The sequence below is a fragment of the Lepeophtheirus salmonis genome, chromosome 4, assembly GCF_016086655.4.
Source record: "Lepeophtheirus salmonis chromosome 4, UVic_Lsal_1.4, whole genome shotgun sequence".
Taxonomy (NCBI): Eukaryota; Metazoa; Arthropoda; class Copepoda; order Siphonostomatoida; family Caligidae; genus Lepeophtheirus; species Lepeophtheirus salmonis.
This window is the reverse complement of record NC_052134.2, coordinates 1247608-1264380: the sequence shown is the minus strand read 5'-3', so window position 1 is coordinate 1264380 and position 16773 is coordinate 1247608. Positions and strand designations below refer to the sequence as shown.

The 16773-nt window shown below is 28.6% G+C and overlaps 1 protein-coding gene across 2 annotated transcripts in view; it reads right to left on the bottom strand.

Annotated features, from left to right (window-relative positions):
* LOC121116229 (limbic system-associated membrane protein) overlaps nt 1-16773 on the bottom strand; it is a 327841-nt gene that overhangs the window by 30331 nt on the left and 280737 nt on the right. For both annotated transcript variants that reach the window (XM_071887514.1, XM_071887515.1), the window contains one exon: nt 14077-14261. In XM_071887514.1, the coding sequence (XP_071743615.1) occupies nt 14077-14261 (185 nt within the window). The remainder of the gene's footprint in view (nt 1-14076; nt 14262-16773) is intronic.

The window sequence follows — 16773 nt, the reverse complement described above, 5'->3', positions numbered from 1 at the left end:
AAAAGTGCATGGTTATCATTATTAAATATGATGTTTTGCAAAATTGAAAGATAAAAACGGTATGGAAGATCCAGAAAGAATTCGAATGTATTATTTATTCTAAGGATCAACATCGAGATTGTTCACAAAAACACCAGGAAATTTTCGCCATAAGCAAATAGATTTCATTCTTCCACCAAAAGGCCAATGTAAACATATTTCATCGTCGTTACACGAAAGAAGCATTGAACTTATTAAATTTTACTTCTTGCTCTTTGCTTAGATATTTCTTCGTTGAAAGGAATAACACCCCCAATTAGGTATAATATATCTATATCTTATAAAATTCAACTTTTCATGAATACAAATGATTAATCTTAATATGTGATAACAAAAATTCAGGCCATAGAGGGTCTGAATTCTTTGGTGGGCCCATGTTGTAATACCGATATTTACTCAATATACATTTCTGTTTTATTTAAATTATACTTGGAAATAAAATACCGTGGGTAAGTCAGCCAATATTTCTCCATGGAACTTTTTAGTTTAAAAGTATGTTAGGTATAAAAACTAATTTACTATTTAAATAGCTTATATTTAGTTAATTACTATACATCTTTAGTAATTTACCCTTTCTTTTTTAAAATATAGGCCTGACTTTGTGTACTCTTTATTTAAATACCCTTTCCTTTTTTCTAGTACTCCTTGCTTGCATATACCCTATCTATAAGTTAATTAAAATGTATCAGATAATTTCCTGATTTCTTAAATAGCATCAAATTTATCCCATAAATAACGAATTAAAAAGGTATCGATTCCAGACTTTACTATAGTTAATTTATATATTTTAAAAAACAAACAAAAAAAACATTAGTAATTTAATTATCAATATTTAGAAACGGTTTTTATTGAAAGCGGAACAAACATCTTTATTAAAATGATTGCCATTACAGTTGTCTCTTAAATAACGATTACAAAATTATACTTTTATCCATTAAAATTAATACCAGTTTTGTTTTAAAGAGAATATTTTTATCCCATTACTTACAGCACATACTAATAAATAATTTTTAAAATACTTAAATCCCATTTATTGTGTTGCTGTAATTGTCTATTTAAAACTTACAGATGTATGTATGTATATACATCAGAAAGCCAAAGAATGGCTTGACAAAGTCCATGCACCAAGTGTTTTATATACATATATTTATATATACATACATTCTTTAACAAGATTAAATGAGATAAAGTGTTAGGGATATTTAGTAAAATATGTTCATTATCTCAAAGAAACAAAAAACAAAAAGAAAAACGTGGAAAAAACGGGTTTCAACATCTTTTTCTCTTCAAGTTCAATTATTTTTCCTTTTTATAAATTGCATCAGTATGATGTTATGTGTTCTCATTTGTTAAATAGAAATTCTAATTTGTCTATGGAGTGCAATAAACATGTCTCCTTTTTAATGTGTACATTTAAGATATCACTAGCTGGAAGATGCATTCATAATAGCATTCCTACATACACATAAATGACCTCTTATGTATTAGTAATGGGGTTTTTAAAACCAAAAGGTTTCCATTCTTCTGAACTCTGTAACTCAAGCAGAAATTTGTTTTTATTTGACTACTATATAAATTTTGACGAAAAAACAAGATATTTAATCAATTTTGTGCCTTAATGCTTATCGAATTTATTTTAATTCAATAGACTTGTTTTTCGAAAATTCTTGGAACGTTAGCAAAAAGAAAATTAAAGAGTGTTTCTAGTCATTTTTTGATAAACATTTGGTACAAAATTCTTGCCACAATATTTTTAGAAGGGTGATCAGCTTAAATACCCCTTAAGTAGAAAATGGAAGCCAAAAGAAAGGAGTGGCACGGACTAGGACGGCAAACTAGTCCGTGCCAGTCACACCAACATCCTAACATGCTCTCAGTCAACAACTAGACGGTCTGGAGGTTCAGAAATCGGATTTATCTATCGAAATCTCCTTTTCCAGGTATTTATCAAGGCCTTTATATTTATTATTTTACCCGTTAATAGCACGATCAACAGTGATGGTTTCTTCATCATTGAAGAAAAAAATACCCTGTTTTCATGATATTTAATGCAATTCGGGATACGTTTACAGCACTGGAGACGAGGGTTTTCGTAAATCGGTGGAATAAAGCTCGTTTTGAACCCTTATAGACTTAATACTAGCAATTTATACGGTTTATGACGCTGGGAACTTGAAAGTGGGGTTTTTCTTGGCAAGCTCAATCATTTTCATTCTTGGATTTGCTTCAAAGACCTCTCAAGCAACTTCTGGAGTTATTTTGGTTGGTCCACCACTTCTAGATTTATTTTCAATGGTATTTCCAGCTTTTAAGTCGTTGTCTGGTCCTCCAAAATGTCTGGTTGCCGACTAAGTACATGCTTTTGATACTGTTGTCGGTGTGACCGGCTCTGACTATAACATCAACTTTCTTTCTCTTGGCTCCAGTTTTCCATTCAAAAGTATTTAATCTGACCCAAGCAGCTGACCTCATTTCAAAAACTATCGTGTCAAAATGTTAGAATCGAATGTCAACAATAAAATCCCGAAGAAACCTCTCAAATTTTGATTTGAGTAATATTCAAAGACTTTAAGAACACCCGGTTTATTATTGAAGTTTAGAAGTTTCTCCATAAAGTTTCCCATACATCCTTTTCATTTACAAATTATCTTTCAAATTCGTTATAGCGGTATGTTACATTTTTAACAAAATGTACCACTTGTTACTGAAAGTGCAGAAGTCCAACTTTTAACCGTTAAGTATCATGTGAACGTCTCCTATTGAAATTTTTTAAAATTCATAAACAGAAATAGCTCCTGCAAATTATTGTATGAGACATGAGAGCCGTGTTTAGTGTGAAATATTTTAAATCGTTAAATTGTAAAATAAACTACTGAGTACTATTCGAGTTGATTTTATTGGAACTTCAGGTTGAACAACTAAAATGCTCAACCTGACCCACAGCTAACGCTCAGCCTAAAATTTAACCACTTCATCAGAAAAATATAATTATTTCTTAAATTTAATTTACTTCAAAGGATTATATATGAAATAAAATTTCAGCAGGTAACTAAAATTCAATCACTCTTTCACGGAATAATGACGAATTGATTGTCTACTTAGAGTTCCATTCGAGTATGAATTATAATTGTTTTTACACACCAATTATTATATATTTACCAAAATTATATTTAAACAAGAAAAATCCGTTATTAAAAAATTGATTGATGAGCTTATTAAGATGTAATTTTGTACTTTGAGAGACAAAGTGTATCCTTTCAACATATATACATTTTTTTAAATATTATGAGATGTACATTATAGTAATAAATACCGAGACGTCATTTAATTTTCTATTTTGAATAGTTATTTAGTTCTTTCGGATGTATAAATAACTCGATTATGAATAAATGCAACTCAAAGTGCAATATTATTGTTTCGAAAATTGTTGATTTTAGTTCTCATAATCAAAATGTTTATAAATCTATATGCTATATTTTTGTAACGTAGATTTTACAAAGTAATTATTCTAATTTTCTTGCAATATTCTCAAATATGAAGAATAAACACATGTGCTGAATAGTGTCGGGCTTGATAAAGAAAATAAGGTTTTTTTTATGTTTTGTTCAAAATTGGCGTTTTTAAATTATTATTTATATATCTTTAATCTTTATGATGCAGATTTTTCAATTGCATAGCTTGATCTGTATTTTTCCCCATAAAAATGCTCTGCAAAAATAACTCACAAACCAAAATAGCATTCTACTTAATACAATAACTCATAAACTAAAGATCACATTGTCATGAAGTTTTAACAGCTGTCTTTTGAAGGCTGGTATAAATTGAAAATTATCTATGTGCAATGCCTTGGGCTTTTCATCCTATAGTTATAATAAAAAGAGCTAAACATCACGTTTTTGAAAAAAATGTCATTGTAATATATATTTTTTTATACAAATACATAGTTTTAAATTTATAAATGTATTGGAAAATTCACCCCTTATTATAATAATAAGTGTTTTCTGATGTTATTGGTAGCTAATTATTATTTTTTAAACTAATTATATAATGGATAAATTTTATTGTGAATTTTTACGTACTGCTTTATTTAATTAATCCCTATTGGATTAGAAATAAGCTCATTTAATATGACCTATTTCATCAATGATCAACATTACTATGAAAATATACAATAATATTTGCGTTAATAAAGTTTGCGGAATGAGTTAAAAATTTTATCTAGTAATAAAAAAAAAAATAAAAGGACTGTAATATATCTTCATCATTATAATGAAATCATTTTGACATTGTAAGATCAAGTTTAAGTATTCATAATTGGACATTACTAAGGGAACAAAAAGCTGCAAAATATGCAATTTAAATTGGCTTATCTTTGATTAAAAGTTTGCGAGAAATTCATTACTTTTTAGTCCTCATTTTTTCTTATTTAACACTTATCTTAGCTCAGATACTTTTACGCTTTTAATTGAAGAAAGTTCCATTATATGAAATCTTTACACTACTTTAGTTTATCAGTAGAAAAAATAGCAATATTTGTAAAATAACATTTTATATAGCATACTATGGTTACACATTCAATTCATGAAAAGGCTATAAATTAAATATATAAATTGATATACATATTGTTGGCTATGTCGTAATAATTTATTACTTCGTTATTAATTCATTATTCAATTGGGCAACGCTTATACTAATCCGTTTTTCATCCAAAATAACATACTCTATTCGGCATTTCCAATTCAATATGTATGTTTTCAAACAAATATGTAGACTTGAAGCTTTTTTTTGTAAAACTCACATATAGATTGAGATTATGTATTTAAATTTTCTCAGTGGAAGGATTGTTTAGCCTAAGTTTGTTTTTAAATTAGGAAAGTTTTTATTAGGATAATGAGCATATTATTGAATAATAAAATCTTTGTATTAAAAAGTAAAATTGTATATTATTGGGTAGGAATTTTCCTGGAGATAAACTTATCTTGGGATGAACTTTCCTCGTGATCAACTTGCTTCAAGATGAACTTCTCTTGATAACTCGTCATAGGGTTGAAAGAGAGCTGTGAAATTTCCGTACACATTATAAAAATATTCAACAATTGCCAGATCTTTCTCGAATGAATAGGAAAAGTTCCGAATATATGTATGTTAATATTACCCTTATTTTACTTAAGGTGGGTTACCCTATCTATCGTCTAAGTATATATGTACTTACTTAACTATATATAAATGATTAAAGTAAGGTTTTTGTGAGAGCAACTCTTCTCCTGATATCATTTATATATATATATTTACTTAGACATTTACACGCACGATAGATGTAGTAACCCGCCTTAAGTTTAAATTTGAAATCACTCGGTGTTTCCTCACAAATATAAAAGTGCTCCGATTATTGATTGGTTGAATTCAAATAAGCTAAAATTAGGCAATGAGCAATTATTGAATAATAAATATATTCATGGGAAGAATAATTTACTACAATCTTATTTCCGGAATTTTTTTCCTGCTTCAAATTAAATGTAGTAAAAATTTATAAGAATAAAGTTTTTATTTCATTGAAGATAATAAAGTAATATATTTTGGATAAACACCCCTACATCTTGACAAACTTTTTTATAATTAATAAAATGTCTATTTCATTCTGTTAGGTATGTATTACCATTTTTTGATTATTTTAACAAAATATTTTAATAAAATAAATGGTTATGATATCATTCTTTATGTGTTAGTCTAAACAAGGTTATTCAGTAAAAAATTAACGTCAAAGTAGAACAAAAATACTTTTCAATTTTATTATATAAATCCCTTGGTTGTTGGGTTGATTTGTTAAACTTGACATATATTTGTGTTTTATAGTCTCTCAAAAAAGAATTGTGGAGGAATTACTATTTCTACTTGCTTCATTTAATAGGCATTTCATTTTTTTCAGATATAACCATCTGTTTTCCCTTGCCCATTAACTTGACCTTAGGCTTTATCTACTTCTTTTACCGCTCACAACTTCATCTATGGCATTCCATTTTGTCAAGTTGAAGAGATAAAACGACATAGCTAAACGCGCATCTTTCTTTTGATGGTCTGAATTAAGTTTATTTGATGTAACGACTTGTGATTGTGAGCCATTTTAAGTCCAAAAAATACATATTTTAATTTATTGTAATTTTTATATTCATATACAATTCCTGAAGTTATCATTTTTGAACTTTGATAAGCTTAAAATTGGTCATTTGTGTCGAGAATTTAAACTATTATTGATATTAAAGGGGTTCCTTTGATGTATTAGCGGTGATTTTTAAGGATCCAAGGTTACCACAAGTACCCCACCTATCCCGAGTGCTTGGAACTATTTTTTTGGGATTATAGGCTTCCTTGGATGTATTGGATTAATTGGTGGTGGTTTTTAGCAATCCCACACTACCCCTGTACCAATCTGAGGGCGGGGGTATTCAACCATATTTTAAAAGGCCCTAAGCTATTTATTCTCCTCTCCTTACCAAGCCTCTCGATCTATTTCTTAGAAGAAATTGATTATTTGAATGATTTCAGTATGCTTTTTGTTTACAAATTTTTTATATATACATCATGTTTTTTATGATAAGTAATGCTAGGCAATTTTCATAAATAGGAAATTAATTTTAAATTAATTTTTTTTTGTGGTCCAATATGAAGAAAAGGTAAAATAGGTTTTTTAATAATGAATAAACCATATAAGTTTCTTTCATAATACTATACTACACACTAAATATAAAAAACAAGAATGGATATCTAAAAATAAAGAAAAAACTCAAAATAAATATGCTGAATACCCGATACATAAAGTTTATATTTATTTTCAACATCCTTACGACTAAAATATGCATAGGCTGAGAGAAATTAGAGCAAGGTTTAAAAAAAATTATTTGTAAAATTCCTCTACCTTGATTTAAGTATATAATTTTAAGAAACCATATGAAATAGTCATTTCTTTCAATCATTTACAAACTTTTTAATCAAAACCCACCCATGAAGTAAAATTTTCCCCATATTTACAGGTTATTTTATTGTTTAAATGAATGCAAAATCAAACATATCTTGTACTATCAAATTTTTGTCATTAAGGTACACTATAATTTATATAGTTAATAACTATATGAGAAATAATTTTTTTTCTCTATTCTCCTACTTATTATTAAATAATTTCTGAATTCTGTTGAGTAATCATAACATGGAAAAATAACTCAGTCTCCAATTAATTACAATATATTTGAACAGTCTATTATTTACCAGTTATTGATCACATACTTCAACTATATGGATTTTCTTGTTCGTTTTTTTTTCTTCTTAAAAACCTAATGTACATTGTATTTATATTAGGTATTTTGAAGTGTTCAAAATATTTGCTTACCAAAATAATTTAGTCAAAATATTATGATAACTTTTCCTTTTGGTTCTTTAAGTCAGTGGTCTCCAACCCTAGGCCCCACAATAATAATGTAGTTATTAATGTTTTATTTATGATCTAAGTCTTGAACGATAATAACTTGATACTTTATGTACAATTGGAAGGAGAAGAAGAAAAAATTAAATATGAATGCAAATTACAAAAGTTAATTAATTGTGCAAGGTAGTTGTTAATTATTTTTATCAGAGTGTTTTATTTAAAAAAAAAAAAAAAACCTTATTATCCACACTTTCGTCATCAAAATTTAATTAAGCTAGCATAATGAGTAAGAAACAGGTGTATTTAGAAAGTTTCTTTTGGGTTTTGGTACAGTAACTGGCACCAAAACAAGACATAGAAAAAAAATTCATATAAGTAACATAATTGTGTATCTTTGTCTGACATTACTACCAGATGGGACTATCTCGTTGTAAAGAAACAAGCACTTGGCTCCCTTTGATATATCGTTACATACAGTTTAATTGCGTTATATTGTTGGAGCAAAGTTTTTTTCCCCTAGTTTATTGTTATGTTTTATCCATGAGCGAATAAATTTTTATATGAGCTTGGGTTCACCTCCATCCTTGGTTCATATTTTGGAAAAGGTTCAAAACCACTGCTTTAAGTTAAAAAAACTACATAAAATACAAAGACAAATCGGTTTTTGTCTATTTAAAAAAAAAAAAAACCAAAAAAATCAATCCTATTTAAACTTCCTTTTTTATTCATTGTGATGCCGACCATTTGAAGACATTTTGTCATGGATAAATCCAGAGTTTTTCAAAAATATAAAGGTAGGTATATTACCAGTTTTTGGCTTTGGATTGGTCTGAAAAAAGTAAAAAGACTACAGTCCTATCAGTACGGACTTTTAATAAAACCTTCATTAAAAGCTTTTGGTAAAAATATGTCTGAATGAGTAACATTAGGTATTAAATATATATATTTATTTTTTTTCATTTATATAAAACAATTTGGAGGATAAAATCTTCCTGACACCTTTATTATTTCCTTAAATACAAGGATTGTATTTTTTATCATTTATGGCAGTGGTTCCCAATGTAAGGGGAGATACCTCTGTGGGGGTCCCGGCACATAACGGAGGGGTCGTGAAATGATTTCCAAAAATGAAGAATTTAATTTCAATTGATACTATTTTGAACGGTGTCAAAACTTAAGTAATGATAAATGTCATATTTTTTATTAGTATCTCCTGAATCATCTTAAAAAGAACTTCCCAAAAGAAAGTGCTTTAAAAAATATAGCTGGATACGCTTCTTTTACCACCAAACCCCAATAATATGAAAGATAGGTTATAGAATTTTCATATGACCAAACACTAAAAACAAAAAAAAAAAAAAGATTCCTAAACATTTGACAAAATCTGGATTTCTGGGATGAATGAGTACCCACTGCTGGCTAAAGTAGCTTAAGATTTACATATACTATTTAGCTCAACATTTATTTGATAACACCTTTTTCCTATTAACTTACATCATTAATAAATATGGATCGCGGCTTAACAGGCAGGATGTTCTTGAAGTTGATGTGTTCAAAATTATACTAAAAATAGACCTGTTCTACTCAATGAAAGGCGCACATTCAGAGCAACTGATTTGTTTATAAGCCTATTTGGACATCCACAGCCTGTATTGTTACTTGTTTGTAAGTCTCTATTTTGAATTTATATATCGCAAAAAAATTAAAAAAATTGATAGTATAGAAATGATTCTAAGTAGTACATATATGTCTGATTTTATATTTACAATATTTTCTATTATTTTGTTGTTGTATAACTTAAATTGTTTGCCTCTGTGTTAGACTCAATAGGGTTGCAACATAAAGCTCTTAATAAGAGGTGTAAGAGGTGCACATTATGCCATCAACATATTTAAAGGATATAACTCAAAAAACGTATTGGAACCACTGATTTAGGGCACCAGAAGGCAAATATAAATAATATTTCGATCAAGAATTATAGAGTTTTATCTTTGTTACTCTCTCACGTATAATGTATGAAGATATACCATGTATGTATGTCTATTATTAATTTTATGATGAAATAATTTTTATTCCAATTTGAGAATTAATTTATGGGATTATTCATCATAATTTATGTAGGAAAGAAATTAACCATAAAGAATTTATCTTGGTAGATATACGAGTATATGTATTATTCGAGTATAATGAGTAATTACGTAATAAAGGTAATGATAGGAATAAGATACTTACATATTAATAAATATACATCTTAAAGGAGATTGCATCACTCAAATGAAATGTTTTTCTTCCATGTTTTATGAGGATGCTATGTATGTCAAATGTCCCTGTTCCTGAGTTTCGTAATCAATATTTTGTTAAAGTTAGAACGTTTATTAAATTGTCAGTTTCCTTTTTATGGAAACTTTTTTAAAGATATAACTATTGGATGTTTAATAGTATAGATAAAGACTGACGTGTAAAAAATAAAAAAAAAGTTATTTTGTTCTAAATAAAACCTTCAATAAAGTATTTTTCACGTGTTTTTATCATTTATGAAGTCGGCCATTTCTTATATAACAATCTTATTTAGCAAATTAAGGTATTATAAAAGCCATTGCTCCCATTGGGGAGACAGGAACAATTGAAGGAACATATATTAAATATTATGCAAATAAATGTGTAAAAACTATTTTCTCAACTTCTTTTGAATTTGAGGTATAAAATTAATACTCTGGAAAAGGACAATTGGATACTTTTTATTTATTTTTAAACCAGCAACAATTTATTCTGGTGCTCAAATGATAATAAAATAATAGCACAAGTAAAACTATCTAGGATACATAAAAATATTAGGAATTTGATAAATAAAAAAAGCAATAAAATGATCGAAAAAATAAGCAAAACAAACCAAAACCCTAGTTTATTAAAATTACCACCTATTTTCTTGCTACGTTTAAGATAGATCAACCAATTTGCCTTGATTGCATCTAAACACTACAGCAGTTTTACGACCATTAGGAACCCATGATTAGTGTCCATTTAAAAAGTTACTTTAGGATTGGTGCAAATACATCAGCATAAAGTCGATATTTTCAAAACAAAAGCCGGATAAGACCGGAAATTTATCTATTTTACCACATCTCTTTCCTCCAAGAATTGTTTTTCAGTTTCCCTTAAAAACAAAAGGATGGATTCTCGAGGGTCAACTCGAATATAATCAGTCAAAGCGGGTGTTATTTAGTTAACAAAATTTTTGTCGGATTTTCTTTAAGGTATTAGATAAAAACTGATTTTGAGGTATCAAATTAACTCCTTGGAAGAACAATTGTTATCGAAAGCTTTTTATTATTTTAGTTACGAATTATTCCTTTAGAATGATTGACTTTTTTGCAATCAGTCAGTATAATTTTTCCAAAGTTCACTCACTTGTGGATAAATTTGGAATATTATAGTCGTACATAGAAAGGGTTAAGTTCCAATAGGTGGTGCAATTTACTAGAAAGAGGGACGATTAATATTAGAAAAATGGCTTTAATGCAAACTCCAATAATTATTTTCAAAATAATCTTTTAAAACCTACAAAATATTAATCTCCTCTAGCACAAAAGTTTGTACAAAATTGGTTTTTTTTTCTTGATAAATCCGGATTAAAATAATAATATTTTTACTTCTATTTTATTTTCTTACAGAATAATGAAATAAACTATGAATAATCAACACCCTCTAGAAAAAATTATATAATATTAAATTAATAAAACTCAAAATATGCAATGTTTAAAAATAATCCCTATTGTTGTAATAGTTAACAAGATTGTTTGGTCAAATTTTTAAATATCTGTAGTAAATCAGCTCTGAGTAATTTAAGGAAAATCAAAAAGCATTGCAACTGTCTCCAGTCTGAACTATAGTTTAGTTTTTTAGTTATATAATAAGTTTGAAATACTTTCTGTTTGTAAATTTGTCTATTTGTAAAAATATCAACAACTTTATATATCTGAGAGTAACTTTGATTTATTTCATAATCAACGATATCAGTAAAAAAAATATTTTCGCTCATTATTATTCTCTAATTTTTATATAATAATTCATACTTGAAGGAAACTGATATTATTGCTTAATATTTGTGTCATTATAAATCAAACTACTAATTAAATGAGTGCATAAAAACTTACTTTATTAACTATATAACTTATGTACATATGTTTTTTCAACATATATACAGATGTGTGTTGAACAATTAATTATTACGAACAAAATTAGGTCAGCAATCTACTAAATCCCTTGTTATTTTTGACTCTATCATAGTTTTGATATGGACATTGTACATACATACATAATATGTAAATTAATAAAATAAGTTATATAATGTCATTAAAACCTTTTTGTAATCATTATATTAACGTAATATACAAAACAACGCGAGGCTTGTTTTGAAGTGTAAAATGAAACAGATAGAAATTAATTTATATTTTAGTTTTTATATGGTAAATAATTGAATTATTTTGATTAATGGTTTCTATAAAAGACAAAGAGTTTTTACTTTGTTATACTTGATGTGGGAAGAGTAGATATACAAATTGACATTGTATGTTATAACATAAGGTGTATACATGATATAATATAAATATATAGACAAAGAAGAAGCTTCATTTACCAACAGAGGCTTCCAAAAAATATCTTAATGAAGGAATGATGAAAACTTAATCTCCTTTGGACTTCATGTAAACCTTAAAGTTATTGATAAAAGTGAGTTCATTTTTTAATACTCTCCTAACTCTAAAACAAGTTCACCTGGCCTAACAAAAAATAAATACCATTGGGAGGCGAAAGGCTCTTAAAGGAAGATGAAGGGTGATTGAATAGATTATTTGATAAAAGATACGTCCCTTCCCTGAAGAGACCTCGGTCTCAACTATGAAGAGGACTAGTACTACTCTCAAATATTTTACCAAAAATTTATAAACATTTTTTACTAACATCATTTCCAAACCTCAATTGGAATGGAGGAAATTCATCACTGAGTCATCCGTCTATAAGATGCTGATGTTTGTTACAGTGGCATTGCATTCCATGGACTGGGCAGCTGTACAAAAAATTATATGGATTAAATCACCTATGTTTGATTCCTATAGTACCATAGATGTCATCCACCAAAATGAATACAAGAAGTCATTCTTTAAGAACCTCCAAAACAAACAATAGAGCTGTACACGATTGCCATCAACGAGGACGTTTATACATTTCATGCTATGGATCACAAATCGATTCTGAATACTAGAAGATTCTACTACCCTCTGCAGAGATCCACAAAGCGGCATCTTCCACTTACTCCTTGGTATCTAAGAATTAATTCTAAGTTTTGAAATCTCCTTTTGCGTGTTTTATCACTAAGGAATGCATAAGTAGCTTAGATTGTCATCAAACACGGGAGAGGAGGATTATAATGTGTTCTCTGAAAGGTATCAACTACTTCTTCTGAGATGGTAAGGTGTATAAGCACAGCCAGGGAAACCATTGACAATGTCAAAATTGGAACCGAGAAAGGCAGCCATTAATATCCTAGCTCTAAAAGGTAACCTAAATTGGACCTCTATTTTGAGAAGGAGCCAGTCAATGCCACCAAGCTAAAGAGAATGATGCCCATTCTGATACATTTAATTTTTTCAGGATGACAATGTCCAGGAACATAAAAAAAACACTGGCGGAAGGTCTCGCCCTAGCTTAAATTTCAAAAGTGGCCCAGAAGTTATTGTAGGACAATGAGCCTTATTAGAGAGTAAAATAATTATGAACCCCCCTTAACTAAATTATCAACACATTGGGTTATTCCATCTATCTGAAAATTGAGATGAAAGTCTATAAACTTTGCCATTGATACCCTAAGAACACAATCATTTAACAATGAATTTGATTACCGAGCCTAATATCAAAACTAATTTACATTGACTTTAAAAAAAGATTCGTTCGTGCAGTTGATGAGGTGTATAAAGTGAAAAATATTCTTTTTTTAAATTTTTTAGAATATATTTCTATAACTCCCAGTAAAAGTATAGTTGCAAATTCTAAGCTTTTTTTCGCCTACATGACATCTTTTTTGTAGGCAATTTGAGTATTGTTATTTATTTTCCAAAGTTGTCATCCTAATTCTTTAATTTAGTAGATGATAACCTCTAACATAAGTATATAGTGCAACCACGAGTGTGTGCCTGTTTGGAGACTGCTTAGAACTGAGACAGATCTAAGAATTTGAACGTCTTTTAGGTCGAAATTAAACTATATAGGAGAAGTTTTGTGGTTTTAATGATTCAAATAGGAAATGTAAAATTGCTTAAAAATATATTTTTAAAAGTAGAAACATTGCTTGGAAGTGAAAGATTAAGGAACCATGCATTCTTGGCGGCTTTTTTTAAGTGTATTTAAAATAGTTTCTTGGAGTTTTTTAAATATTATATTTGAATTATTTTATATATAATTCTTATATTCTATATATGTTCTTTTAATAATGGAATATAAAATCGAATGTATAAAAACATTTATGTTAAGTATCCAAAAATGTATTTCTTTATTGTAGATGTAAAATATATTAGGATATTTAACTAATAAACAAGTCATAAATGTATATGGTTATATTTACTCACAGTTTGGTTGTAAAGGTTGTGCACTTTGCAGTTTAAAAACGCATGATGCCCCTCTTGGACAGTGAATTGAGTTGTTGTGTTCTCAAAATATGGAAGACCATGTCGATGGACAGTTGATGTAGATAGTCCGTTTTTAGAATAAATATCTGGTGGTCCAGGTGATGTTGCACCTTTGTTTGATGAGCCTGTAAATAATTACATTATCGTTAAATAAGCTGTAATTAAACTGATAAAAGAGACTTGAGTTCAACCTTAATGTAATAGCAATACCAATTAGTCAATCTAAAATATGAAATATTATAAAAAAATAACATTGACTTATTTTGAATAAATGTATATTTTCACAGGTTGAATTGCTCAATATTGTTATGTTGTTTTAATTTAATTTCTTTACTCAGCTCTAAATATTGTTTACTTGTAAATGATTTTAAAATCTAAAAATGTAATCATGTCATAATAAATATATAAAACTATTCTTAAAAAAGTAATTCTTGTAAATTTTATTTATAGGTGTAAGAATGAACGGAACCAGCCATTAAAGCGAGTACGCTCATATTTTTAAATACATAATGAAATGGGGAAAAAATTAAAAAATTAATAAGTATTATGTAAAGTTATGTCAAAGGCCGAAACATTCTCATGAAACTTCGTACTGTGAATATAAAAAAAATACACATAACTCAGTATATGAAATCCCATACAAAGCCCCTTAATTGCAAACAGTCCAATTTTTGGGACAAAAAAAAAAAGAAAAAGGAATAAATATTGAACAATCTATATTAATAAAGAAAAATATGTCTGTCACTATTGATATTTGAATGTCTGTTCATATGAAAAACGAATCACTGGGTGTACTGCATATAATGCTCCATGATGTATATCATAAACACGTTTTGATCGAAGAAATAACACTGTAGTCGTATTGTATGACTTCATTTTCATAGGCTGTATATAATGCTCCATTACGTAAGGCTTATAATATTTTTCATATTAGAAATTATAATTTAGTCGTATTAATCAAATATTGCAGGCTGCTTCTACAAATCCCAATTACACTTTTTTTTTGTTTTTGGTCCTACGGAAATCATAATTCTTGTCTAATTTCAGTATACCGAGTGGTACAATAAAATCAGAACACTTTGAGAAATAAACTACAAAGAGATATAATTTATTACTTAAGAATATAATTTTAACATAATGAATACAATAAATATATGTGTGTCTGAGTTCTTTTAATCATTAATGTAGCCGCCCTTAGTGGCAATGATGACTTCAAATGGCGGCGGAAGGCCTGGTACCATCTGCAGATGTAGTCTATGTCATAGCTTCGAACTTTTCTAAATTAATTTATTTATACAACATTAGAAGGATCATTATCATTATATTATACTTATTTTCTTTTTGGGCACAATTGGGATAGAAATTATTTCCGAATTGCAGTAAGCGTATAAACTACACTTGCGAGAAAGTCATCTATATTAATAAAACAAAGTTTATCTGTATGTATGTACATTCTCGTCAAGTAATCCTAGAGTTTAAATAACAACACAACCGAAGGTGCACGTCAAATAATAAAGTCTGCCGAGATATATATATGAATTAAATCTAGAAGGTATTTTAGTCAACCCAAAGTTAATAGAAATACCAAGTTATACCGTACCGTGTGTACAACTGATATTTGAATTCCACCACCCTTTTTGATATTGACGTCATAGTGTATAAGTGGTTGCATGATTTCTCATAATCTGTATTTCCTACCCAGAAGTCCGAACGATACATCAAATTGAAATTTATAAAAAAAAGGGACGTCATAGACTATGTTTGGCTCTTGTTTTGTCAAAATCTCCCTGTCTTGTTTCGTAGTCATGAAGATATATCGAATTGAAAGTTCTAGCAAGCCCAATTACATGGTGGTCAACCTTGTATTTCCATTAACCTTGAATCAACCCATAGCTAGCTGCCTCACTTCTGGGTATGCAATAAGCTTTCACTCTTTGCAGAAAAATTGTCATTTCATCTGCAGTAAAATACGCAGCCTTTTCTTTAAGGATCCGCCGGTACGAGGATAGAGAATGGAAATACACTGCAGAGATTGTTCAACACTCCACACATTGGTCATGTAAGTTCTACTCAAACCTTAAATGTTAAGTAAGTTGATACTTGATGATGAGGACAAGTAAATCAAAGACTTAATTAATGATTGTTTAAAATTTTCATATTTTGTAGTCATTAGTATATTGTCTATAGAAAACAAAATTTGTTATTATAGAAGGGGTGGCCTTGGATCTAGGGGTTAATTTTAAACTATAACGTTTATTTATGATTAATTCTATCTCCATCCCTCTTGATGTATTTTATTATTAGTTTAATCTTGATATTGCTGTATTAAATTGAAATAAAAGCACAATTAAAAAAATCATCCTATATTTTATACATCTCTACATACCGGGCCGTGGAAAATTATTTACCGATGATGCAAACATACTTTTTAAGAGGTTTTGTGGCAACCAATCTGATTGTTACGTATTTTTACTGTTAAAATAAACAAAAATCCTTCCTGTGAGAGCGTAACAACTTCCACACGTGAGACCATGTCCAATCAGGAAACAAAGAGGATCGAAATTGCAGCCCTCCTCCGAGCTAGAGTGCCTCATAACAACATTAAGGAACAGGTTGGGGCCTCGTGGAAGACAATTT